Here is a 27,504-nt window from a genome sequence, read left to right on the forward strand (position 1 = left end):
CCTCATGGCCACATGACCAGCACCGGACGCTCACGTCTAGTCGCCCCGGCAACATCTTCTCCCACGCATCGCGTATCCTGTTTCCCACCGGAAGTAGGTCCCTGCTCGCCCACCGCCCAGGATTTGCAAGCTACGAGCTCTCGAGGTGACTCCGGGGGCGGCTGGGTATCATTTGGGAAGTGAAGGAGGCCCCTGGAGGCCCCTGAGCCTGGCGGCCCCTGAGCCTGACTTTCTCTGAGGCCGGGAGAGCAGAGGCCTTGCCTGTCACGTTATCGTTGTAATTATCAGCATCCCGCTGATTGTGAGAGGGAACTGGTTCCAGAGCCCCTCGGCTCTGCCGTGCGCCAGAATCACTGGATGGTTTTTAAATGCCCGGGCCTCCATCCCAGACCAGTTAAATTCGAATTTCTAGAAGTGGGGCCCCGGCATCGGTGTTTTTCTGAAAGCTCTCCATTGTGATTCTGATGTGCCAGGTAACGCTGTGTCAAGCTAGGTCTGGAAGGTGAATTCAGACTTTGCCCATCCAGCCCAGAATCAGAACAGATCACCCAGGTCAGCCTCATCCATAGAGGGAAGTCTAGGATGTTAGCCCGTCTATTCAAAAATTGGGGTTTTCTTTTCCTCTCCTTTCCCTCGCACGTTGTCCTCTGTGGGAGGTCAGAGGTTTTGATGGCAGTTACCTGGAGAACATTTGGTACCTGCGGTCTCTGCGCCTTACCTGTGGAGGTGGAGAATGTCTTTTCCCTCTGTTCTTCCTCAGTAGTTAAGTGAAGTTGCACCAGTGGCCAACGAAGTACCTTTTAGCTCTGAAATCCTGAGAGTCCCTTAGTACAGACCAGATGGTTCTGAACAAGTTTTTTTCAGGAATAATTTTTAAAGTTGTTTCACAGGCTAGATTCTGTATTCAGCTGTTTTGCACTTCAAGTCAGAATAACATTACTTGAAAGTTTAGACTGAAGATTAATAACACAAGTAACATTTCTGGAGTTACTTACTCTCAGAGTTCCTATGAGTTATGGGATGGGGGTAACCTTTATACGTACAGTTTTTACTAATATAGTTTATAGGAGTAACAGCCCCTTTGGGATGGCAATGTGAACAGAAACCATATATTTTCCAAGACTGTTAGCTAGTAACTTTGGATAGGCATAACTGAAGGCAAGTTCACAGTAAGGTGTACAGATCTCCTCTGAGTATTCGTTGTTGTGCTGGGAAAGGATATAAACTAAAGCTCCAGAGAGAATTTTCATTCTAAAAGTGTTTTACAGAGGGTGAAGGATTATTTTGGTTTTTAGGGTGCAACATTTAAGGATAGGGTGAAATGAGCAGAAAGGGAGGAAAACTGAACAAGTAAGCATAGAGTAGAGGTTGGAGAATTCACAAAATAGATGCGGAACTCGTGAAACTTCCTTCCGCATTGGCGGATATGTAGGGCCGACTATACCACGCCATTTTATGTAATGGACTTGAGCATCCGCGGATTTTGGTCTCTTGTCGGGGGGAGGTCCTGCAACCAATTCCCCACGAACACCGAGGGACGTCTGTACTTCTCTACAATAGGAAATCCAGCTATAGAACAGTGTAAAAAAGTGAACAGGTGAAAAAAGAGCACAACTTGTTGATCAAAGATCAGATGATTTGAAAATATCTTTGAAAACATATTAATGTATTTAGATATCTACTTTCCGAAAAGATTTGGAGCTTTATAGCCAGAGTTATTTGAGTTACTAGCTACTCAATGATTTTAGGGAGGGTAGAGGTTGCAGGAGAGTGTTAACAGGAAATGGCGATCCCAACAGCATCAAAGGGCAGGAAATATTAGCTATGACTTTTTTATGCTGGAAGGAAAAAAGGAAATTTAAAAGGAACAGATGGCAGAATCCAGGCCTACATACAAGTAATTGATTAAATGGCCAAATGAAAGGGGCATAGTGAGTGCCGTTTAAATTCAGAAAAGAGAGATTAACGTGGAATTACCCTGTATGTGTTTATGGAAGGAAAATTTGAAATAAGTTTCCTGACATCCAGTGGTGACTTTAACCACTTTAAACCAGTCGTGGTTTATGCTCTTAACTTGTATTACCTACCTGTCCAACCCTTATTCCTTCTTGGTCACACTAGGTTTTGCTGTTTGAAGTATATACTTGCAATGAGGGGAACTTATCTGTTTCCTCTTTTGCGTTGTATTCTGTCCTTGTCGGTTACCCCAATTTTCAGCTTTCACATTGCCTGTTGTGTTCAAGAGTCAAGGGGTAACCTTGTTTTGGGGCTGTCCTCATATTTCACTTCTGATTCTTACGTTAGTCACATGGGGATTTGGTGAACTTGCAAATAAATCCATTCCCAAATCCATCACCCTTGCTGACAAATTAAACGGTGCCGTTCTATGGGTGGAATATGGTTTGTATGAAAAAGAAGAATTGTTAACTACGTCCTTTCAGCCATGAAACTTTCAGCCAAGGAACTAGTTCCTTCCCCATGCTGTGCCTTCATTGTGACATTGCTTCTTATTGCAACAGCCAGAAGAGTAAATTGGGGCTTGGAGTCGAGAGAATGAAAGGGAAATGAAACTCCGGTTTGAGGCTCCCTCACCCATCCGTTTTAACTGTTATAGGTGGACAGAGGCAGGCCTTCTAAACACAGTAGCTTGTGCGCTTGTAGGAGGCCTGTGTCTGGAGGAAAGATGGAGCTTGGACTGCTGAGGGTGGGAAAAGGCCTTTCAGACTTGAGCCATCTCTGATGTCTGAATCACTAAGCCGGGACCATGCCAAGCCACAGGAGGGAGCCTCTGAGGGCAGCAAGCCAGCTGAACTTGCCAGCCTCAGATCGAAGCTGGGGGTGATGGCAAGAAGCAGTGCTCTCCAAAAAACCTCATTTTCTCATTTGTCTTAGTTGAGGAAGTTCCTACCAGTGTGTGCGTTTACTGGGAGACATCTTCTCTGATAGGGTTATTACCGCATATACCGAGATTCCGTAGAACTGCATCTGACTCAATGTATGTAATTCAGATTTCTCACCATACCGTCATTTATTTTGAGCCATCTCCAGCAGACCCCGTTCCTTCTACCTTGAAACTGTGTATACTGAAGGCCTAATTAGATCCCCCCAATTCGCTGGTTGGCTCAGAGAACCAAATTAGGGAGAGCCTTATGGGAAAGTTGGCGTATCTTATTTAATGACCAACGTTGAATGTGTTTCTATGCAAAAATCAAAGCCGATGAATTTTCGTGTATTTAATTTTCAGAATTCTAGTGAAAAAGGAGGATAGAGAGGAAAATTCAGTTACAGAGGATACATTATCATTTCGAAGGGAATTTGTGTTTTATTTATCTGGTTGCTGTGATGCATCCTAGATCCTATATTTATAAGAATCTAAATAGGCAGTAAAAAGAATTTGTACGAGGAATTCCCTGGTGGTCCAATGGTTAGGACTCCGTGCTTCCACTGTCCGGGGCACAGGTTCAATCCCTGGTCGGGGAACTAAGATCCCACAAGCTGTGCAACTCAGCCAAAAAAAAAAAAAAAAAAAAGGCCAATGTCACTACCTTTCAACAAAGCCACATTCCTTATTGGTGGAAACGTTTAATGACTCAATGGAAATAGTCACATTTTGTCCATTGAAAACCACAAAGCTCATGTCTGTTGTTGTTCATGTATATTTATGCATTTAAAAATGTGTCTCCCAGGATAAGCAGAGTCATTGAAGAATGAGTGCAGTTTTTAAGAAAGGCTATACGGAAAAATATATCATTGGAGACTCAGAGGCACTGCCTTTTGCCCGTGGGCCTCAGCAGTGTTTCGTGAATGACCTCAACGCTGTTTTTTTCCTTCCTCTTCTGGTGGCTGAGGACAGACAATGAATTCGGTCTCTGTACTCGCCCAAGCTCAGCTGGGCAGTGACTATCGTGCCATTGTCCTCCCTGGGGAGGGCTGCCCAGTTGGTAGTGCCGTGAATCCCGGCCTTCCCTGGCATTGACCCTCTCTTTTCTTTCAGCTCCACCATCCCATTAGGAGAAAAGTTGCTGCGCAGTACACAGAGCCAGGTGCCAGAAAAAAGTAGGAGACACTCTGGGGAGGTGGGGAATGAAAGATAAAATTAAAAACCATTGAAAGGGCAGCTCAGTCTGCTGCTACCTTAAGCTTTCTCTCTTTTGAGCTGGTGGTGGTGTGTGACAGTACTGCTGTAGTGTCTAGAATTATTTTAACGTTGGCTTTTCAGAAGCCCAGGCATTTTTATTAGGTCCTTAAGTTCCTTTGTGGAACCCAGTTTTGAAAAGCTAACAGGGCCCATTCTTAGAGTAGGGTCTCACCTTCCCTTGGGTGCTAACTGATGCGGTCAGCCGGGAAGGATATGGGTTCCTTCTTCCAGGGAATAAACACTCGGAACTCTCTCCTGCTTCCCAGTTCCTGCTTCCCGTCCTTGTTGGGTTCTTGCCTAGCCCGGGGCAGCTCGTAGAATCTCCATCAGAAATCATGGCGCTACATATGCTTTCTAAGCCCTGTTGATTGATCCTGTTTTGCAGGAGTTAGGGTGGGTTGTTTTTTGTTTTTCTTTATTAAGTCCTTAAATGTCTCTGGAGCTCTTTAAGAAATGGTCCGATATGCTTATTTAGTCACAGAGAGGTTTCTTTTGTCCCCAGTATTAGGAACTGGTCACCAAATTGCTATTGGTCATAATCACAGTTTTCTTGCTTCCACTAGTCTTATTCTGAGCCTAATAACTTATGAGATGGGTGAGAATCTCAAAGTTCCTCCACTGATTTGCAAGTGCAAAGCGAGGAACGATTAGGATGCTCAACATACTGAGGACAGAGTCTATGGAGCCTCGTAATGGATTAACATAAAGCAGTGGTGGCCAAGTGATGGCCCACGGCTAAGAATGATGTTTACATTTTTAATAGGTTGTTTTTTTAATTTAAAAAAAAAAGTACGGCTATGTAACAGTATATGTGACACACAAGCCCAGAATATTTACTATTTGGCCCTTTAGAGAAAAAAATTTGCTGGTATAAAATACCAACAGTAATACTGGAAATAGCAAGCTCATAATAAAGTTCTATGCAAGCTGCTCTTTCTTTGGATGTGTTTTTTATACTTTTTCTTTTTTTTTTTTTTTTTTTTTTTTTTTGCGGTACGCGGGCCTCTCACTGTTGTGGCCTCTCCCGTTGCGGAGCACAGGCTCCGGACGCGCAGGCTCAGCGGCCATGGCTCACGGGCCCAGCCACTCCTCGGCATGTGGGATCCTCCCGGACCGGGGCACGAACCCGTGTCCCCTGCATCGGCAGGCGGACTCTCAACCACAGCGCCACCAGGGAAGCCCTATACTTTTTCTTGATTTGAGAGGGGCTGATTAATTTGTCATTCATTCTCAGGATTATTTTGTTCAACTTAAAGAAAACTTTATTTATTTATTATTTTTATTGAAGTATAGTTGATTTACAATGTTGTATTAGTTTCAAGTGTACAGCAAAATGATTCAGTTATATATTCTTTTTCAGATTCTTTTCCCTTATAGGTTATTACAAAATACTGAGTATAGTTCCCTGTGCTATACAGTAGGTGCTTGTTGGTTACCTATTTTATACATAGTAGTGTGTATATGGTAATCCCAACCTCCTAGTGTATCCCTCCCCCCCTTCCCCCTTTGGTAACCTTAAGTTCGTTTTCTGTCTGTGGATCTCTTTCTGTTTCGTATATAAGTTCATTTATTATATCTTTTTTTTTTTAGATTCCACATATAAGCGATACTCTTTTTAATTGAGTATCTACAGGATTTTAGGAATCTTAAAGATACTTAAAATGTAAAAGGATGTGATAGATAGGTTTTGGAATTTGGGGAGGGAAAATAATAAATCCAAGGGTGACATGAGCGGCATATTGAACGTGGAGCCTGAGGACTCTAAACGTGCTGTAAGATGGCAGCAGATCTGATTCTAAGTGTCCCGGTGGCCAAAGCAATGAGAAAAGCATAATCAGAAGAAAATCGATGACAAACGTGCCTGTGTTCCATGATTAATGTAAATTCATCTTTCCTTAATGGCCTGGGTCTTAAAAGAGGTCAGCATCTCGGCAGATCAGTTGATATGCTTTATAGGTAGTCAGCAGCCTGCGCTGAATCTGAACGGCCTCTGGTCCAAATGCTGGGACTGGCTTTCTTCAGCCACCCCAGCTCTTAGTCCTGGCTGCTTTCTTGCAAAAGTGCTCAGAGTGCCTTTCGTGATTTCTGACGCAGTGGAACATGGCAGCCCTTCTATCAAATTATTTGTTGAATCAAAGGCATAAGTAAGTAACCACTCCTCAAATTAGCACTCCCATCCCTTTTTAATCACAGCCATTGGCATTTGAACAGCCTGGGGCACTCATTGAATTACACTTGAACCTCTTAAACAGTTGTTTACTCTACCACGCATGCCTAACTTCTAGCTCTGCAGAAGGGAGCCTCTCATAAGCCATCTTGTGCATTTTCAGAATACTGGTACTACTGCTTCTAAAGCCAGGCTGGATTTTCCCAGTTATAAATAAAAACAGGATCGTCTGAGGTCTGCAGTAGTGTTCAGTCACAATGATATTTATTATATATCTGAAGCTGTCAGATCTCCCAGTTCGAGATAATTAATATTTACATTGATCTGGTTTTAAGTACATATTTTATAAGGCATAGAAGTCTGGGTTCAAAACTCTTAATTTCCCCAAGATGCGCAGATGTCTCATAGGCTTTTTTAATTTAATTCCTATGCTAATTGTTAATCTCTAAAACAAATTTGATTAAGATACACATGGAGTTCACTTTAATGTCATTTTGTGCTTCAGGCACTCAGAAAGCTGTTCAGATTTCAGTGGTAGACATATAAAATCTGGCTGGAGTGAATTAGCCACTTAAAGGCTGTACCTTACACTTTAGCACTCAAGTGTATACTGATTTCTACTGTAATTTCTTTTGTGTTGGTTTTACTCCTGTAGGTGGTTAGCCCCTTAGTTGTGTTGACTTTTTTTTTTTTTTTTTTTTTGCGGTACGCAGGCCTCTCACTGTTGTGGCCTCTCCCGCTGCGGAGCACAGGCTCCGGACGCGCAGGCTCAGCGGCCATGGCTCACGGGCCCAGCCGCTTCGCGGCATGTGGGATCTTCCCAAACCGGGACACGAACCCGTGTCCCCTGCATTGGCAGGCGGACTCTCAACCACTGCGCCACCAGGGAAGCCCATGTGTTGACTTTTTATATGTATTTCTTCGGTAGCCTATAAAGCACATAGCAGTTAGCCAGGTTTTCAGATAATTGTTTATGTTTTAAGCCTTTAAATTATAGTTGTAGTGTGAACAATAATTTACACTTGTATTTTCACTGTATTTGTTAGCTTTTCCCCGGTTTACATTCACTGCATGTGTGTGTGTTTGTGAATGTAGAACAGGGAACAGGAAGTGTGGGCTGTGTTTAAGATAAATTTACAGAAGACCATGTCAGCCCTCTTGGAAATACCGTCTTTGAAAGCTTATTATATTTAAAAAGAATGTGAATCGTTCTCTTTAGGCTAAATGTTAAAAGATGTGGTCAATTTAATATCTCAGTGTTCCGCATTAACCATAGCAAAACATCTGGTGGAGATTACAAAATAAGTCAAGTTTATTTCTTAAGGCTTGGAGATTTAAAAATTCTACCCTATAATTAAGTAAAGTAGGAAAAATAGGACTCCTTCGGTATCTGATTTCCAGAGTTTCAAAACCCAAGTACCTGTTTGCTCAGCATCACATTGTGTTAGGGGTTTTGTCTCATAGATGCTTAAATTCTCATGCATTTTAGGCTATTGCTTTTGTTTAACTTTTTTTTTAAGTACATTCTGGTGTCGGCTGGCACTTGAGCATCTCTGAACCCTTGAACAGAAGGGAAAAAATTGAAGTGTGTTTTAAATAGGCTGTAAAAGGTGCAGATGCAGATTAAACTTTACTTTGAGGTGCTTCCTGCCATATCAGTAAATCACAAGAGGTAGATAGCACGGAAGGGAGTAAATCCTGGCAGAGCAAGGCTGTTGGGCAAAGGTATTCTACGCAGTCACTTGGTGGAGTCTCTGTAAGGCCAACTGGCCCGAGGCAGGGGAACACAATCAGATTCACAGGTTGCATCAGACTGAAACTTTCCCGACCACCCAGTTCCAGAAACTGCCCTGGAGACATTCCGGACCACCCAGTTCCAGGAACTGACCTGGGGACTTTGAACCCAGCCCAGCCTTCCCGCCTTTCGAGGGGCAGGACTAACAGTCCCCCAGGATACCCGAAAAGACCACCAAATAAGGAATACCCTGCGCCCTCCCAGATTCACCACACCCCTTTCCCTTCTTCCCCTATAAAATCTTGCCTAACCCTCGCCCAGGTGCGACTTCTCTGGCCCCTTTCTCTCGGACCAGTGAACCTCGCCCGGGAGCGCTCCCTAATAAAGCTCACCTGAAGCTTTCCTCTGTTTCGCGGTGCCGTTTGTTAAGATCCGACCTTACATTTGGTGCTGAAACCCGGGAGGGGTACCAAGCCCCGGGGTTACCGCGCGGCCCGCTCCTCCCCTCCCCCAGGAGACAACCAGGGAACCTCTACTCATCCACCCGATCCGGCAGAAAACGGGGTAAGTCCCCCTCCCTTGTTCCCTCCGACCCTCAGAGTCCCTGCCCACCGGACTCCCTGTCCTTAATCGCGGCCACGTCAGGGACTCCTCCGTCCTCTCTCCGGGCCTCGGGCAACTGTGGAGACGTCCCAATTGCCTGACCGCTCTCCGACCCGCCGGGCCTCGGGTGATTGTGGAGACGTCCCAATCGCCTGACCGCCCTCCGACCTGCCGTGAATTGGAGACGGAGACCAGGGACGCCTCTCTCCCTCTCCATTCACTCAGGGACAGACTGGGGGTCATGGGAACCTCACAGTCGAAACCAGATCCTAAGACGCCCCTGGGGTGTCTCCTAGCCAATTTTACAGCCCTCGGCTTCTCCCAAGATCTCCGTTGCCGACGGCTTATTTTCTATTCCACTGTGGCCTGGCCACAATATCCTCTAGAAAATCAATCCTGAAGGGACTTTTGATTTTTAACATCCTCCGTGATCTAGATAATTACTGCCGCAGGACGGCAAATGGTCCGAGGTCCCCAATGTTCAGGCCTTCTGGTATTTGCGCTCCCGCCCCTCCCTTTGCGTCAATTGTTCTACCTCTCAAATCCTCCTTGCCAAGCAAACATCTCCTCCGTCCAAAACCTCAGTCCCCTTGGATTCCTCCCCACTAACCCACCCTCCCGAATCTCTCGCCTCTCCGCCCTCCAGAACTCCTCTCCAACCTCCACCCTACCCTGAAGCGGTCCCTCCTCCTCCCGAAGCGCTCAGGCGCCTCCAACCGCTCTCCCGCCTCCCTCAACGGTTCCTCCTCCCACGCCCCTTGCTTCGCCAATTAGTGCACATACACGCTCTCACGACTCCCAAGATTTAAATCTCCTGTGCCCTCTGAGGGAGGTAGCAGGAGTGGAAGGACTGGTCAGAGTCCATGTACCTTTCTCTCTCCAGGACCTCTCTCAAATTGAAAAACGATTAGGCTCCTTCTTTGCCGACTCCTCCCACTACATCAAAGAATTTCGCTACCTATCTCAAGCTTACGATCTAACCTGGCACGATATCTCTGTGGTTCTGTCCTCTACCTTAACCCCTGACGAAAGGGAAAGAATTCAAACTGCTGCCGGAAACCATGCAGATCAGGTTCACCTTACCGACAACTCCATGCCTGTCGGAGCGACTGCCGTACCTGGCACCGATCCAGGCTGGACATATCAGGATGGCCAAGATGGCCGCCGTAAACGCGACCTCATGATCCAATGCCTCCTGGCTGGCATGCAGGCTGCCGCTCATAAGGTAGTCAATTTTGAAAAAATTAAAAGAGATAACCCAAGAACCTAACGAAAATCCAACTGTCTTTCTCAATCGCCTTACAGAGGCCTTAACTCTCTACACCCGGCTGGATCCCGACACCCCAGCAGGGGCAGCGGTCCTAGCCACCCATTTTATCACCCAGTCAGCCCCGGACATCCGAAAGAAATTAAAACGGGCAGAAGACGGCCCTCAAACCCCTATTCGAGATCTATTAAAAATGGCCTTTAAAGTCTATAATGGCCGTGAGGATTTGGCAGAATCCAGCCGACAGGCTCGGCTGCACCAAAAGGTGGCCCTCCAAACCCAAGCCCTTGTAGCCGCCCTAAGGCCGGCCATCTCCCGTGGATCACAGCATCCACGAGGTCCGCAAAAGGCAACCCCGCCAGGTGTCTGCTTCAAATGCGGAAAAGAAGGCCACTGGGCTCGCCAGTGTCCCAATCCCCAACCTCCTTCTAAGCCCTGTCCCAGCTGCGGGCTAACGGGCCACTGGAAGAGTGACTGCCCTACGACTGGCCCTCCCTCAGCGTCTCCATGCGGGGAGCAGGCCGACCCAACGGCATTACCACTCGAACTGCTGGGATTGGCTGACGACTGACGGCGCCCGGACTCGAAGACCCCCATCACCCTCGCCGAGCCCAGGGTAACGCTACAGGTAGCGGGTAAGTCCATCTCATTTCTGATGGACACGGGGGCTACCTATTCGGTCCTGCCTACTTATTCCGGGCCAGTTTCTCCTTCCCAGATCTCGGTCATGGGTATTGATGGCAAACCATCCTTCCCACTCCAGACCGGTCCACTCCCATGTCATATCGAAGGACTCCCTTTTACTCATTCTTTCTTAGTCATACCATCCTGCCCAGTTCCCTTGCTAGGCCGAGATGTCCTTTTCCACTTAGGGGCCTCCCTCCAGCAGGTTAGACTTGACCCTAAGGTCCCCTCCTCCCAACTCCTGCTTTCTCTTCTTGGCCTGTCTCTAGAACCCTCCCCCTCCTATTCCCCTCTTCCAATCACACCGAACCCAATCAATCCCCAAGTCTGGGATACTTGTAAGCCCATAATAGCAACACACCATTCCCCCGTTCTCATCCGCCTAAAGGACCCCTCCAAATTTCCATCAGGGCCCCAATTTCCCATCTCTGAGACTCACCTTAGGGGCCTACAACCTATTATCACCAGACTCCTAAACCAGGGACTCCTTATCCCCACTGACTCTCCCTGCAACACCCCCATCCTCCCTGTCCACAAGGCCTCTGGGGATTATCGCCTGGTCCAGGACCTCTGAATAATCAGTGAGGCCATAATTCCTCTCCACCCAGTAGTACCAAACCCATACACCTTGCTCTCCCATATCTCCCCATCCATAGCCCACTTTACGGTTCTGGATCTCAAAGATGCCTTTTTCACTATCCCCCTACATCCCGACTCCTATTTCCTCTTCGCCTTTACCTGGACGGATCCGGATACCCATACTTCCAGTCAGCTCACCTGGACAGTTCTTCCCCAGGGCTTCCGCGACAGTCCTCACCTCTTCGGTCAGGCGCTCGCACGGGACCCCACTTCCTGCTCCCTTACCCCCAGGACACTCCTTCAATATGTAGATGACCTCCTCCTTTGTAGCCCATCTCTCAGCCTCTCAAGACAACATACTGCAGATCTCCTCAATTACCTTGGCCCTCGCGGTTATCGGGTCTCCCCAGCCAAGGCTCAGTTATCTGTATCTTCTATAACCTACCTGGGGCTCCACCTTACCGCTACCACAAACGGTCTAACAGCCGACCGCACCCGGATTATCCGTGAACTCCAGCCTCTGGAAACAGCGGAACAAATTCTCTCCTTTTTGGGCCTTATAGGATTTTTCTGGCACTGGATCCCTAACTTTGCTCTTCTCGCTAAACCCTTATATCTAGCCGCTAAAGAAACCCCTCAAGGACTCCTCACCTCTCCTTCCGCCGTTCGATAGGCCTTTGTCACCCTCCGTAACGCTCTGATATCTTCTTCTTCCATTTCTCTGCCCAACCCAAACCGACCTTTTCACCTTTTTGTGGATGAACGGGCCGGAATAGCCACTGGACTCCTTGCCCAGCCTATAGGGCCTTCCTACCACCCCGTGGCTTACCTCTCCAAACAGCTAGACCCAACCATTGGGGATGGCAACCATGCCTTCGGGCCCTAGCAGCGCAGCCGAACTGACCAAACAAACACTCAAACTGACTCTGGCCCACCCACTAAGCGTGCTTTCCTCCCACCGGCTGGTCGACCTCCTAGGCCCCTCCCGCATCCAGGAGTTCCACCTACTGTTCATTGAAAACCCTGCTATCTCCCTCGACCTCTTCCCTCTTCCCCCCGCCTAAACCCGGCCTCCCTCTTGCCTATCTCCGATACCGGGACCTCCCCTTCCCACTCCTGCCCCCAAGTCGTAGAGGCCCTCAGCCCGCCGAGAGAGGGACTCTTTGACACCCCTCTTTCAAAACCGGACCGCACCCTCTTCGTAGCATGCTTGCTCCCTGTTTTCTTAGGTTCCTTCGCAGGCGCATGGAGGAAGTCTCCCGGGTGGCCACAAACCAAATGCTCCTCGGTCCTTACACCTTGCTTCCTACAGAACCCCCCACTGGTCTCCCCTAAGCCTCGGACCTCTGGTCGCCCGACTCCCCTTTCGACGCCCCAATTCAGCATGAAGTAGCCAGAAATCAGAACGCCGCCCCATTACACCAAAGATGTCGGGATATAAGGCCAACTGGCCTGAGGCAGGGGAACACAATCAGATTCACAGGTTGCATCAGACCGAAATTCTCCCGACCACCCAGTTCCAGGAACTGACCTGGGGACTTTGAACCCAGCCCAGCCTTCCCGCCTTTCGAGGGGCGGGACTAACGGTCCCCCAGGATACCCGAAAAGACCACCAAATAAGGAATACCCTGCGCCCTCCCAGATTCACCACACCCCTTTCCCTTCTTCCCCTATAAAATCTTGCCCAACCCTCGCCCGGGTGCGACTTCTCTGGCCCCTTTCTCTCGGACCAGTGAACCTCGCCCGGGAGCGCTCCCTAATAAAGCTCACCTGAAGCTTTCCTCTGTTTCGCGGTGCCGTTTGTTAAGATCCGACCTTACAGTCTCCAAGCGACCAGTTCCTCCTCCCGCAGAGACGCAGTGTGGGTAGGCAGGGAGTGTAGTGTCACACGCTGGCTGAAAGATGCTTTTTGCAGTCAAAACCAAAGCAAGGTGCATTTGAGGGGCTTAAAGCCCAGGGTACAACCCAGCCGAGAGAGTTGTTTTATTTAGAGAGGCTTCTCCGAGTCCCAGGCCTGCAGCAAGACCCAACAAAGGTTTCCAGTGAGTTGGCAAGATGTATTCTATTCTACTCAGGACTCTGGGAGATCCAGGGTTAATTTATTTTATTTTATTATGAACTTTTTTTATATATAAATCTATTTGTTTAATTTTTGGCTGCAATGGGTCTTTGTTGCTGTGCGCGAGCTTTCTCTAGTTGCGGCGAGCGGGGGGCTACTCTTTGTTGCGGTGCGCGGGCTTCTCATTGCGGTGGCTTGTCTTGTTGCGGAGCACGGGCTCTAGGCACGCGAGCTTCAGTAGCTGTGGCTCGCAGGCTCTAGAGCACAGGTTTCAGTAGTTGTGGCTCACGGGCTCTAGAGCGCAGGCTCAGTAGTTGTGGCACACGGGCTTAGTTGCTCCGCGGCACGTGGGCTCTTCCCGGACCAGGTCTCGAACCCGTGTCCCTTGCATTGGCAGGCGGATTCTTAACCACTGCGCCACCAGGGAAGCCCTCCAGGGTTAATTTAAATAGGCATTGGCATGAACTATGGGTTAGTAAATAAAGTAATAGTTGTACACTTTTAGTTCATGTTCCGTGTATTTTTTACATACATATGACTAGCTATTTATGTGGTTACTCTCGTGGACTTTACTTTCCATAGGCAAACAGGTACTATACTTGAAAAGCGCAGTGTACTTTGAGCCACTGAATCACACCTAAGGGGATCCCTCCTTTTCAGACCACTAGCCCAGGTGTCGGTGCTGTCGTGGTGTGTTGCGTGAAGATCAGGCACCATCCTGGGGAGACAGCAGCCTCTGAGGAGCTGCTATGCAAACCGCAAAATAGCTATGAATATCATAGCCCTGGACTGACCAGACGTCTGCACTCTGCTTGTTCTTTCCTAGTTTCGGCGCTCGTTTGGACTTTCACAATCACAGATGACAGCAGAGGTAAGTTTTTTTTTTAACTGATGAGAAAAAAGGTAAGTTTTAGTCGTTAAGGTCTTGGTGTCTCATTGCATGATGGAGAAGACCAAAGAAATACATCAGAAAACTAAAGGTAGAGCACCATCGTGTGTGTTGCTCGTCATCTTTTGTCCCAGGCACTGAGGAGTGGGCCGCCAGCACGTTTAGGGGGCAGAGAGGGAGGGACCGGAGAACATCATGTTCACCAGTTCATGTGGTTCTTGGCAGGCGTTTCTAACTTGGAATTAGTCATTTAATCACAGTGGGTAGAAAGGCCCAAGATGATAGACATCGGGTCCTCTTGCCCCCTGCGTCTCATCTAGAAATGATCATTATTAGCCTCTGTCCCCACTTTATAATGGGCCGTAACCTCAAACTAATTGTTCTCTGTGTGCCTCATGCGCATGTACTTCAGAGCAAGTGTGCACATGCCTGGCGCCCATCGTGGGCGTGGACCCGTCTTATATTCTCCTTGGCCCCGTAGCACCCTCGTGGAGAGGAGATATTTAGTAGATACGCAGTGAACACCCGGTTATTTGATTGAACGTTTGAAGGTTTCTCTTGAGGCTGAACCACGTGCTGTCTAGCCTACATTTTTTTTTGTTTTGTAGCCGGCAACAGTGCTAGCTGTGGAGTCTTGGCCCTCTCATCCGGTCTACGCAAGATACTGGCAACATTACCATCAAGCGATGGCGTGGATGCGCTGCCACCAGAATGCCTATCGGAAGGCCATGGAATCTTGCTTCATGTCCCCGTGGTACTCTTCTGCCATGGGCCTTCCCCAGATCGCTTATGCTAAGGAGGGCAGAAGGCCTCAGTCCTGCTACGAGCATCCCCCAGCCTCCTGGGACTCCCACCACAGTCATTCACATGCTGGCGGGCGTGGACCACATCCACGCGGCAGAGAAGAGCCAGCTTGGTACGCAGAGGAGGAGAAGGAGAAAGAGAGCGAGTCCGACGATGGCGGCATAGAATGCGACGTGAGCAACATGGAGATCACGGAGGAGCTACGCCAGTACTTCGCCCAAACCGAGAGGCACCAGGAGGAGCGCCGTAAGTGCAGCCCGCCCCTCTCCACGGCCCCGCCCCGGGCCTTGTCTCCTGCCCACATTTATTTTTATTTATTTATGTTGGCTGCCCTGGCTACTACTTTTTGCACGCAGGATCTTCATTTCAGCACTCGCTGGCCTGCAGGCTTCTTAGTTGTGGCATGCATGCCGGATCTAGTTCCCCAACCAGGAATTGAACCCAGGCCCCCTGCTTCGGGAGCATGGAGTCTTACCCACTGGACCACCAGGAAAGTCCCATCCTGCCCTCGTTTATAACCTTCTAAGTCCTCCCTTGGATACAGATAATATTTCAAACCCAATCCTTAGCCTGGAAAAGCTCTGGTGATGTGGTACCTCACTTATATTAGTTTTCAGGGTTGTTTTAATATAGGACTTTTTTTTTTTAGTTCTAGAACAAAACTTATCCTAATAGTACCTCTGCCATTTACTGAATTTCAGACACTACACCAGAGGAGTGTGTGTGTGTGTGTGTGTGTGTGTGTGTGTGTGTGTGTGCGCGTGCGCGCGCATTCCCTAGTCTACACAACAGTCCCTCAAGGTTTTAAGCCCATTTCACGGATAAGGAAAGTGAGCCTTCAGGAGCTTCATTGACTTGTTCTGTGGTATCAACTAGTAATTTGCTGTTAGGATTCAAAGCAAGGTGTGTGTGACTCCAGTTCCTGTGCTCGTTCCTCTAGCACAGACTCAGGGCTTAGGACCACTAGGTTCCTAAAATGCTGCTGCCGCCTCACTGGTGCACAGCTCAGACTGCCCTGGTGCTGCAGAGCTACCGGGTCTTAAATCTCAAGCTCCCTCCAGAGTAGACACCAGTGGGAACCTAAAAAGAATAACAAAATGCCTGGTATTTACCCTCTCCGGTTTGATTCTGTGCCATGGCTGTCTGTTCCTGGGGTTAGAGAATTGTGATAATGGTCTTAAATCTTCAGTCAGAAAGCAGGAATTTTATGTTTTTAATTTCTTACTAACTTGCCACAAAAAACTAAAAGTGCTTTTTGTGCATTCCTTACTGTTAAGATTCACCAGCCCATTTACATTTTCAGTGTCTCTAACAGACATACAGATGCTTTCCTCCCTATTACAACATGCCATCTCAATATTGTTTTTATTGAGTTCTAATTATATATTTTGCCTAGAATTTTCTAGTAAACGGAGACATAGAAGCCTGGGGATGGGTGCATTTCATTTACATCTTGATTGATCTGTGTTTTCCTAATGATGGGCGAGCATGTATTGATTCCCCCACTGGGTGCCAGGAACTGAGCAGTGGGCTGTGTATAAAGTCTCATGCCCTTTAGTGTCTGCCTATGATTCTTCACTACTCATTCAGTTTTACTTCCCTTCTTTTGATTAAACCTTTGACTTCTTTGATGCATATTAGAAAGTATATGCAAACAAGTATTTTTAAAACAGTACTTTCTATTACACATAGAATGCATGTCTTTCCTTGATCTTCGGGAATAAATTTTACCTTTTTTCAAAATACATTTGAAATAACTGTTAGTCTAATTTAAAAGCATGTAACAGATGAGGGAGACTTGGCATTGGAGCATGTCCACGTGTGGTTGGAATGCCGTTTGTTACAGCTTTTGAAAAAGAAAATATGATGGAGACAGAGCTTGTTTCTGTTGTCCGTACCCAAAGGCAGAAGAACATGTTTTTCCTGCCAGAGAGAGTGCCACATTTATGATAGAAGTTGTAATTAAGGATGGGAGCAAACCCCAGCCATCTAAAAGGCCATTTTGAATGACCTGCTAATTTAAAATGAACCTGACAGAGTTATTCAATGAAAAGTAGAGATGAATGATGTGAAAATAGAATAATGAAATGTGTCCTTCACATGTCAGTTGAGTTACAGATGTCTGGTTAAGAACCATCCCTGTTTCTGTGTCTTGCCTTTGTCAGGTAGGTTAAGAAAAAGTCATGAAAATTGCCTGCTAAGTTTTGCGTGGCACTTAATATTATTTTCAATGAATGAATGAAGTCTTTCAGTATTAATTATGAGCCTTAAATAAGAACTTTTCAAACCTTATCCCATGAAGTGCTAAACTTGCTGTGGTTCTTTGGGCCATTTTACAAGGTGATGTAGGCATTGAATATTTTATAAACTTGAGGAACTGCATGTTTCCTTTGATATCATCCCTAAATCTGCTTAGTTGACATCAGGGCTCCAAGTCCTATTATCGTCATTGTTATGTGTTGAATTGTGTCCGCTAAAAAAAAGATTTATTGGAGTCCTAAACCCCACCCAGACCTCAGGATGTGACCTTATTTGGAGAGAGGGTCTTCACAGAGGTAACAAGTTAAAATGAGATTAGGGTGGGCCCTGATCCAGTATGACTGGTGTCCTTATAAAAAGAGAAAAATTTGGAAACAGAGCCAGACGCGCACCCAGGGAGAATGGCACGAGAGGACTGGAGTTCTGCTGCCACAAGCCAAGAACTGCTAGAAGCTGGGAGAAAGGCCTGGAACAGACCTTCCCTAGCGCCTCTGGACGGCCATGGCCCTGCTGACAGCTTGATCTCAGACTTCCGGCCTCCCCAGCTGTGAGACAAGACATTTCTGTTGTTCTAAGGCACCCAGTGTGCTGCACTTCGTTACAGCAGCCCTAGGAAACTAATACAATCACCCTGTCAGAATTTTCTTTGTTTCCAAATGCAGTCTGTGAGTGGGACGTAAAGTGAACCACACAGGTCTTGTCATTGCTGTGAAGAAAATCTGGTACATGTTTGTTTTACCGTGATCTAGATAGCAAACCAACAAAAAAGGGAATTTTATGGAAACCCTTACAACCTCCATCCCTACTCACCAATACTTACATTATTGTTAGTAGAATTATACAGGAGTAGCTGTGGCAGGACCGCTGGAATTACAGGCTTCCAGCCCCACTCCAGCACTTACTAGCTGGAAGTTCTTATCCTGTGCACCGCTACCCTGTGCCTCAGTCTCCTCATCTGTGAAATGGGGATTCTAATGAATGGGGTGCTAACTATGAAGATTAAATGAGATAAAAGTTATACAACAGTGCTCTGTACGGAAGTCAGTGCCCAAGGAGTGTTGCTTGTTATGGTTTGTTGCTAATAACTCATCCTTTAACATGGATTATTAACCATGAACTGGTTTTACTCTGATACTGTCTTGATTAGTGCTTGATTGTTATTTTTTTTGATTGAAGTATAGTTGATTTACAATGTCATGTCAATTACTGCTGCATAGCAAAGTGATTCAGTTATACATATATACACATTCTTTTTCATATTCTTTTCCATTATGGTTTATCACAGGATATTGAATATAGTTCCCTGTGCTCTACAGTAGGACCTTGTTTATCCATCCTATATATAAAAGCTTACATCTGCTAATCCCAAACTCCCACTCCATCCCTCTCCCACCTCCCCTCCCTCTTGGCAACCACAAGTCTGTTCTCTATGTCCGTGAGTCTGTTTCTGTTTCATAGATCAGTTCATTTGTGTCATATTTTAGATTCCACATAGAAGGGATATCATATGGTATTTGTCTTTCTCTGTCTGACTTCACTTAGTATGATCATCTCTGGTTGCTGATTAGTGAGTGCTTGATTAAGATTCTGCATATTTTTAATAAAGTATTCTCTGACTTCGAAAAAAAAGAAGTCATATATTTCTGCCCTAGGCAGCACTTTTCAAACTCTTTAATTGATTTAGAATATTTAAAACATAAATGAATGAAAAGCTTTGATATCTGTCAAATTGAGCCACTAATACAATTTTGTCAAAGCAGTCATTACCACAACTTTTAGTTCTGTTTCAAGGACATTCTTGCTTGATATAAGTTAATATAGTAAACTACACGGGCTGGGGAAATGAACCTGCTTCCACCTTCCTCATAACAGCACTAAACGCATTGAGCTTCCGCTACTTTGTGCTTTAAAAACGTGCAATTGTAGCATAATTCAAAATTGCTTGTGCTGGGATCTCTGATGCTCTTGTGTCCTGCAGTCCGCCCTGAAAGCTTTATCAGGTCCCAGGGAGACATGAGTGTTGTCTGGCGAGGGTGAGAACAAGGCTTTGGTGTCGGAATCTAATCTTCCTGCAAAAGATGCGGTCTCTGTGAGAAGCAGCCGCCAGGCCCTGACGCTGCCCCACCAGAAATAATGGGCAGCACTTCACCAGCGCTAGGTTTTTCACCAGCACTTTCAGTGGCGTATAGGATCAATTCGTGTTCCTTGGAGCAGTCATGAATGATGGCATTCAGACATAAGTAATTGGAATGCCCGTGGTGCTTTCCAATCCATTACCTTCGCTAGAAATGCTCACAGAGGCTTAGTTACATACACAGTCGGGAAATGTTTGAATAAAGAGATGAGGGACCTGAGTCATGTGAATACTCGGTTGAAGTTGTTTTGCTCTTTGAGCCACTAGAAGCTACTTATTCAATTAGGACAAATTCAGCCCTGAACATGAATCATTTAGAGAACACAGATTGTATAAAATATTACTAGCAAGGGAAAACGTAGCTAAACTTGAAAGATACAGCTTTTCAGGACTATTCACCTCCAAAGGAATGTATACGTTATATAATTCATCATCATCTGTGTCTTATTTAGTATTTTCTTGGGATAAAATCCTTTAGACTGGACAACGTGTTCTTGTTTGTGATTACCATTCTTCCAGACAGTCTCTAATTTCACATATTTCAGCAATAAAAACGAAAAAAATATTAAGTAGGGTAAACAAAGAACTCTTTTTTGTGCAGCAGTAACAGGCATGCTTTTGATTATATTATGTCATCATTTCCTAGCGAGATATTGCTGTTATTTAAAACTTCACTGGTAACATTACTTATGGGAAAGTAGACAGTTGTGAAGTTTTAAAAGGTCAGCTGTGTTGTCAGTTATTTCTTAGGAAAAATGTTTATTGTTAGGTTAAGGAAGGTATCATTTTATAGTCATAAATAACCATCAGTTGAGACTGCGAGGTCCTCGTCCTAATACTTAGAGGGAAAATGAGTGAAAGTTGTCATGCCCCGTAGAGAAGCAGGCCCCCCGAAACAAACCCTTGCCACTGTTGTCTCTACACGAACCAATCAGATAGTTGTCACCTGTGTTTTGGGGGTAGATGTCGGGTCCAAACAGGGACATTTCTCAAAGAGCATAAACCCACGTGGGAAGAGAAGACAAAATCAAGTTTAAAATGATACCTACAAGAGCCATTTATGGTGTGCGCCATGGGTAGTTTTGCAAATGAGGGTAAGAGCCAGTGAGTGAGTGGGCTCAGTGGTCAGAGGAGCTCCACGGGCTGGTGGTGGAGAAACGGAGCGCACACTAGGCTTTGAGGGATGGGGGCAGTGCGGAATGAGAGGGAAAGAAAGGGCTGAGTGCACTCCCCGCCCAGCACTCAAAGTGCTGGTCTTACCAAGGGCCCAGGTGTACTTTGTAGACATTTGATGGGCGACATCTGCTCCTTTACGTTGTGTCCACCCGAGCAGGAAGGTTTAGACTCTAGTCTTCCTAGTGAGCCTTCAGTCAGTCTGCTGGAACCCGTCCTGCTCTCCCTCATTGCACCCTCCACAGAAAACCTAGAAGATATAACGAAACCTACGGCCCAGTGTTCAGGGAGCCGTCTTAGTTTCGTCAATGAGATTGAAGTGTGGAATCATACTGATTGAGCACAATTCCACCATGTGTGTGTTTCATCTAGTCCAGATGTTCGGGGCATCAAAGCAGTCCGTGAGAAGATACGTGTGAATGGCCATAGAAAAATGGAAGGGAGGGATGGAAACGCACTTTTATTCTAAAAGTAAACATGGTGATTGCCCACGGACTTGGGGATTACATCTGTCGTCGAGTGAGGGATGTGGGGTGAGGATGGAAGACCCGTCAGTAATGGCTCCAGCTCTGCTGGCAAGCACCTGTGTTCTGGGTGTGTTGCTGACAAGCCAGAAATGAGGCATTCATGATATAAATCAAGTCTGTGCTTTCGCTCGGTTGTGCTGAGGTCATTAATTCTGGCAACACAGCAGAGAATATAATCAGACATGCTAATCCTAGAAAAATGGAGGGAAATCACATTCTTTAACACTCATTTGTCTTAGTGCTTTGTCCTCCAAAATGTTCTGCCTTTGAGCTAATTATCTTGGAATACTGAATGAATGTTTTCCTGCTATGTCAGGGTCTCTGAAGTGCAAGTCACTTCCCATGATTGTTTTTTCCTTTATAGACTTTAAGCCTACGTTGGTAACACCATGTAAATGTATAGATTGAGACAAAAAATATCAAGGTTATATATCCTGAACACAGATGGAGTCCAGTAGAGTTTCTCCTTAATAGTATGATACTGTTTTTCCTGTTTTAACTCTGTATGCATGGTAACCCCTGAATTAGTTTCCTAATTGTTACTATTGTAACAAATTACCACAAACCGTGTGGCTGAAAACTACAGAAATTTATTCTCTTACAGTTCTGCAGGCCGGAAGACCAAAATCAAGTTGTTGGCAGGGCCACGCTTCCTTCCAAGGGCTCTAGGGCCTGCCTCTTCCGGCTTCTGGCGGCTCCTGGCTTTCATTGGCCTCTGCCGTCATCTTTACATGGTTTCCCCCTGTGTCTGTATGTGTCCTTTTCTGTCTCACATAAGGACACTCTCACTGGATTTAGGACCCACCCTAATGTAGAATCATCTCATCTCAATGCTTAATTACATCCCCAAAGACCCTATTTCCAAATACGATCACATTCTGAGGTTCTGGGTTGATGGAAATTTGCGGGGAGCCTATTCACCCCACTACAACCCTGTTTTAAAGCTGAAATTGAAAAAGATACTCTGATTTGTATTAACACAAATTGCCTTGGTCAAGTATCCTACAAGAAAAAAGTGCTTGGTAACATTGAGTCCCACAGCTGTTTTTGGGGAAAATGACCGACCTCTGCATGACAAGGCCCCTGTTCAGTTATTTGTGAAGTGTGTTGTTCGACTTCTCTGCTTCAGTCAGATGACTCTCCATCTGGCTGGCTGAGTCCTCACCTTGTTTTGACAGGAAGAAAAACCACCAGTGATTGAGAATCCTTTCTTTCATTAGGAGGGAGGAAGCAATAAATGGAGCCTAGAATAAGTGGATGCCTTCAAGTGAGTATTGCATCCTCAGGCTTGCTTGGTCCTCTAGGTCAGTATACACTAAAGTACTTTCACGTGCTACCTGTAGCCTCCAGCGCCCAGCTAGTCTGAGGGTATTTAGTTTTAAGCTGACTGGTTTTCAAATTTATAGTCTAATGTTAGAACTTTTTTTTTTGTGAGTAAGTAGAGGCAAAGCAACTCGAATGTAAGGGAACAAAATCAGACCCCCAACTCAGCGGTGCCCCTTCCTTCCCCCTCCCCCAACCTCTCCTCCATGGAGACTCAAGGACCTGCGGGAGGGGGCTCTACGCAGCGCCTTTTGAGAGTCGAGCATCTCTTTCTCTATCCCTGGGTTGTCATTGTTTTCCAGTAGCATCTGGAAGGAACAGCTGTTTACAAAAAATAATGTCTGGGCTTCCCTGGTGGTGCAGTTGGTGAGAGTCCGCCTGCCGATGCAGGGGACACGGGTTCGTGCACCGGTCCGGGAGGATCCCACATGCCGCGGAGCGGCTGGGCCCGTGAGCCATGGCCGCTGAGCCTGCGCGTCCGGAGCCTGTGCTCCGCAACGGAAGCGGCCACGACAGTGAGAGGCCCGCGTACTGCAAAAATAATAATAATAATAATAATGTCTGGCCTTTGTCTGAGCTCTCTCTTGACAACCTCTGAGCACCTGCTTTCAGTCGGGCATTGCGGCCTCCCCCAGGGCTGGGGAGACAGGGTGAGTAAAGGCCACAGTGCCCTCCCCCGTAGTGGACTCCCGCAGGTGGGCCACTGGTGCCAGGGGACCCACTTCCCGTCCCTCCGATCTATGTTTGAGGGCAACTACCGGCCGTGCAGGAAACCAGGAAACCTCCACACTTCTTGTGAGACTGGGAGGGGACCAGGGTTTGGGCCTTAAATTTTCATGAGGAAACCCGGATGGGAAGGAGATAAAAATAGAGAACTGAGAGCAGAGGGCCGTGTCTTTTATTCTTACACGGTATAAAGTCTATTAAGGAATAAAACCCCGTGATGGTTGCTGTGATGAGCACATGCTGAGTGCAGACTTGGAAAACAGCACAGGCTTCACTGACGGCCGGCCAGCTGGGGTTGCTTTGGTGTCACGTAGCGTTTCATCCACAGCTGTCAATAAGAGGAAATGGCTCTTGGCGTATAAATTGTTAGACTGATTTAACGTCTGCAAGATAGTTTTTGTCAGAAGGGCAGCAGAAAGAAGCATCGTTATAACCATGTTAAGTTATAAGGAAAAGGAAAATAAAGATGCAAAAGTAAAAAGGTTAAATTCACATATCCTAACGGCAGAGAGCAACACTTACTAAGATAGCAAAAATTCCAGTGTTTATTAAAACTTAAACTGAGACACTGATTTCGACAGGAAGTTGAACATCTGCTGTGTCACTAAATCTGTCAGTGAGAATGATGATAGTCTTGGGACAAATTCGAGAGTGAAAGGCCCGTGGTCTGGGAGCCTCTGTCGTCTACATGCAGAGGCTCTGAGGGATCACGTGGGATCGCCTCCTAGGGGCCGAGGATTGGTAACGTGTCACAGGTGGCAGAAGGGGCTCTTCTGTCCCTGGCTCAGGTGGAGATGCCAAGCCTTTGGAAGAGTAGTCCCCAGGGGAGGAGGGGGTAGAATTCAGACACCCATGAGAATTGAACATCTTAAATCCTGAAGTTTCAGATTTACCAGAAAGACCAAAAATGAGAAACAAATGCTTGTTGACCTCCCATTCATTTGCATATCAAGCCAATATTTTGGTTTACTTCCACCTTTCACAGTAGGTCAATTCTGTCTTTTTCATGGATAAGGTAACAGTTATATTGCATGTCTTTTGCTTGACAGTCATTTGGCTTATTCCCATAGTACTTCCTTGTATAAAAACAAACTGCAGAAGCGACGGTGGAGGTCAGTCCCAACCTCCTAATTTTACAGATGAGAAACTCCAAATCTAGTGAGGCAAAATGCCTTTTCTAACATTGTAAGCAGTAAAGCGTGATGTAGAGCTGGAACCCTTTATCTTCATGTCCGGCGTTCTTTTCTCTGTTAGCGGGGGAGCAGCATCACCAAGTGTAGGGGGAAGATGGTGGCACTGACTCCAGGGGGAAAAACAATTAAAAAGATTAAAAATAAACTGCAGGTGTGCTAAGAGACAAATGGTCGTGTGCATTTTTAATAATGTTTCCAAGAGTACAAAACTCCTTCCCTCCAGCTCCAAGGTACGATTTTTAAAGAACGGGATTTGGGAGTGTCTGTGCCTAGCCACATAAATAGCATAGCCATGTAAATATCTCGCCAGTCACTTGACTTGCTCACTGTTGTGTTCCCTTCCATACTCAGCTTTCATTCTGCTACTTTTTTTTTTAACGAAGGAAAGAATGATTTATATCATTGTTTTATTCCCCTACAACCATCTTCACTCCTTAGTATTTCTCTTGCTAGCAGTGGCTACAGATGTGTGCATTCTGCTACCAGTTTCTCTGTTCTTGACAGTCACAAAAATCTGTAAGTTGGCTAAATTTGACCTTATGTTTTGTTGACATTTTTATGTTGTTTCTACTTACATAAGAATACAAGTTATGATCCTAGGACTTGTTACAGTAAAAATCGACAGGGGAGAATAACCTGAGTAAATCTGTCTTGCTTTACAAGAATCCATTTAAATTCGTAGGATTAGAGCATATAACCGTGCCACCTGAAGTTTAGCCTAAGCTGACCTGGGAGGTGAAGGGGCAGGTCCCATTCCTCGGTGAGGAAGGGGGCCGGCTGCTGCGGGCAACACAGCAGCAAGATGAGGTGGCCAAGGCCTCCTTGCCATCTGCAGAATTATCCTTTCTTGGCCCTTTTACCTTTGACAAGGGTTGAATCGGTTAACCTTTCCTTGTGTAGTGTGATTTGCGTTTGCGACGCACGCAGAGATCGTGATCGTGGTGGAGTTCTGTACCTGCTAGCCTTGCCCTCTTCCAGATGACCTCAAACCCATACCGCTTCCAAAGAGGTGACTTTTTCCCCCACCATCTCATTTGTGGTGGGAAGTACTACTTCTTGCAACACTGGACTTTCCGGGAAGCGTTTCCTTTCCCTGCCGGCCCGGTGCAGTGTTTGAAACCATGGGACCGCCACCAGCCATGCCCCGCCGGGCAGCTTGTGGGCAGCGGTGTAGACGGAGACCCACATGGTTGCATTTCTCTCCTCTGTTTTCAGGGCCCGTTGCAGAGGTTGGATAACTTGGACTGACACGTTTCCTGGTGGCTTGTTGCCACTTCTATTTGCGTGTAGCCCTCTGATAAGTGAGTGAGCGAGCGATGCGCCTCCTAACTAAGGAGATAACGATAATCCGGCGCAGGTCACGCCTTGGAGTCCGAGAACCTCCGAGCTGGGCCCGAGAACCTCCGAGCTGGGCGGGCGTGGGGCAGTGAGAGGAGGAGGGCGGAGGGGGCCGGGGGCCAGCCGAGATCACCCGGCTCACGGCGTCGCCGGCGCCCGTGTCGCTTGCTTCCCAGGGCGGCAGCAGCAGCTGGACGCGGCGCGCCTGAACGACTACGTGAACGCGGACCACGACCTGTACCGCGACACGCGCCGCCGCTCCGTGCTGCCCCCAGCTGAGCGGCCCGGCGAGCGGCGCCGGGCCGAGATGCGGCACCTGTACGGGGCCAGCGCCGCCAAGATCCAGGCCATGGAGGCGGCCGTGCAGCTCAGCTTCGACAAGCACTGCGACCGCAAGCAGCCGAAGTACTGGCCAGTCATCCCGCTCAAGTTCTGAGCCGCACCCCTTCCTCTCGCTGTCCCCCCTCCCCCTCTCCCGTGGCTCTTCTCTGGGTAAGGCTGACTAATGAGCACGTTCACCAAAGTCCCCTGGGGGCGGGGGTAATGTCAGCCACCTGGAGGTGGGCAGGACGCGTCCTGCCGCCAACACGAGAGATCTTCTCTTGAGGTAAAGTGGGAATTTCATATACATCCCACTGGTTTTTAATGTCAGTAAGAGCGACCAGTTCATTAAAGTTCTCGCTTGGAGATACTGCCTAGTTGTTGCGTTTCTGTTTTCTTGTATCTTTAACCCAGCCGAACTAGGCAAAGGCCTTCAGTGAGTCAGGTGTCCTCTCCCGCTCCAATTCCTTTAGCCCCGCGGAAAAGGATGCAAGCCCGTCGGACTCCGCTTCTCCAGCACAGAGCTCCACGTGCGTGTTCTGTCAAGGGCCTAAGAGTTCCTAGTTTTGGCTTTCAGGCCAGGTGGGCTGTGTCCTGACTCCTGCGTTCTGCCCTTGCAGCAGGAAAGCAGCCAGAGATGGTAAGTAAACAACTGGGCATGGCTGCATGCCAATAAAACTTTATTTATAAAAGCAGGCCACAGGCCAGGTTTGGCCTGTGGGTGGTAGCTTGCCAACTCCCGCTCTAAAGGAGTGAGAATCCCTGTGTGACGTCCTTCTGGTTATCTGCTTGTCTCTACAGAGCTTGAATGTCATCCAGAATTGAGAGCCAAGGACGGCAGTTCCCAAACCTGCTCACCTCTGCAGTCTCCTCTGTTGTAGGAAAGGTATAATTGAGCTCTTACTACAAGGAGTGACTATTGTTTTGATAGAAGAATACATTTCTGAGAACGAAAACCTAAAAATGGACGAGACAGTCCATTTGTAAAAGCCAGCTGCCTTTTAAATAAGTTATTACAGTGCGTTGCCAGGGTGAGCCGCGCTGACCTGAGAATCTTACCACGTCCATCAAAGGTGGTTGAAAAGATGTAGTATTAACATGCTTCTCCCTCGGAACACTTAGCTGCACGTTCCAGCCCCTGCCCTGAGACAAATGCGGTACTTTCATCAGCCCTGGGTGCTTAGTTTTCCAAGTTCCCGTTTTATTACTGGAGTTGCAGTTTGTGCTTGGGTATTGCAGACAAAAATCAGAATTAACTTCCCCTGAGGTGACACGTGACCAAAATTTCAAACCTTTAGCAGTTCTCTTTTTTTATTTGAAACCCGTACGCCGAAATAGAAAATTAACATGACTGAGGCACATATACAAACCGAAGTCTATAATTGCAGCAGGTTCTTAGCTATTTGAGAGTGAAGTGTTTCTCTGTACAAAGGACTCTCCTACCTTCCCCCAGAGAAACCACCAGGCTGGTCCCACCCCTGCTGGCTAGTTACTTCCACCTCCCAGTGCTTGGTGTTCCTCACTCTTGAGATGGGCATTCATGATTCCCCCACATGCGGTCCTTGTGCGGACCACCTGGAATTAG

General features: G+C 47.0%; 1 protein-coding gene across 3 annotated transcripts; it reads left to right on the forward strand.

Moving 5' to 3' along the window:
• GEMIN8 (gem nuclear organelle associated protein 8) lies at positions 1-26,292 on the forward strand. Of its 3 annotated transcripts, none has more exons than XM_067724093.1 (4): positions 1-145; positions 14,059-14,103; positions 14,730-15,171; positions 25,775-26,292. In XM_067724093.1, exons 2-4 carry the CDS (start codon positions 14,092-14,094, stop codon positions 26,032-26,034), a joined length of 714 nt encoding a protein of 237 aa, XP_067580194.1. In that variant the 5' UTR covers positions 1-145; positions 14,059-14,091; the 3' UTR covers positions 26,035-26,292. The 3 variants fall into 3 exon arrangements, with proteins under 3 accessions (XP_067580194.1, XP_067580196.1, XP_067580195.1); XM_067724095.1 differs by lacking the exon at positions 1-145 and adding an exon at positions 3,982-4,056; XM_067724094.1 differs by lacking the exon at positions 1-145 and adding an exon at positions 10,242-10,545.
• The last annotated feature ends 1,212 nt before the right edge of the window (positions 26,293-27,504 follow it).

The sequence above is a fragment of the Pseudorca crassidens genome, chromosome X (genome assembly GCF_039906515.1).
Source record: "Pseudorca crassidens isolate mPseCra1 chromosome X, mPseCra1.hap1, whole genome shotgun sequence".
Classification (NCBI taxonomy): domain Eukaryota; kingdom Metazoa; phylum Chordata; class Mammalia; order Artiodactyla; family Delphinidae; genus Pseudorca; species Pseudorca crassidens.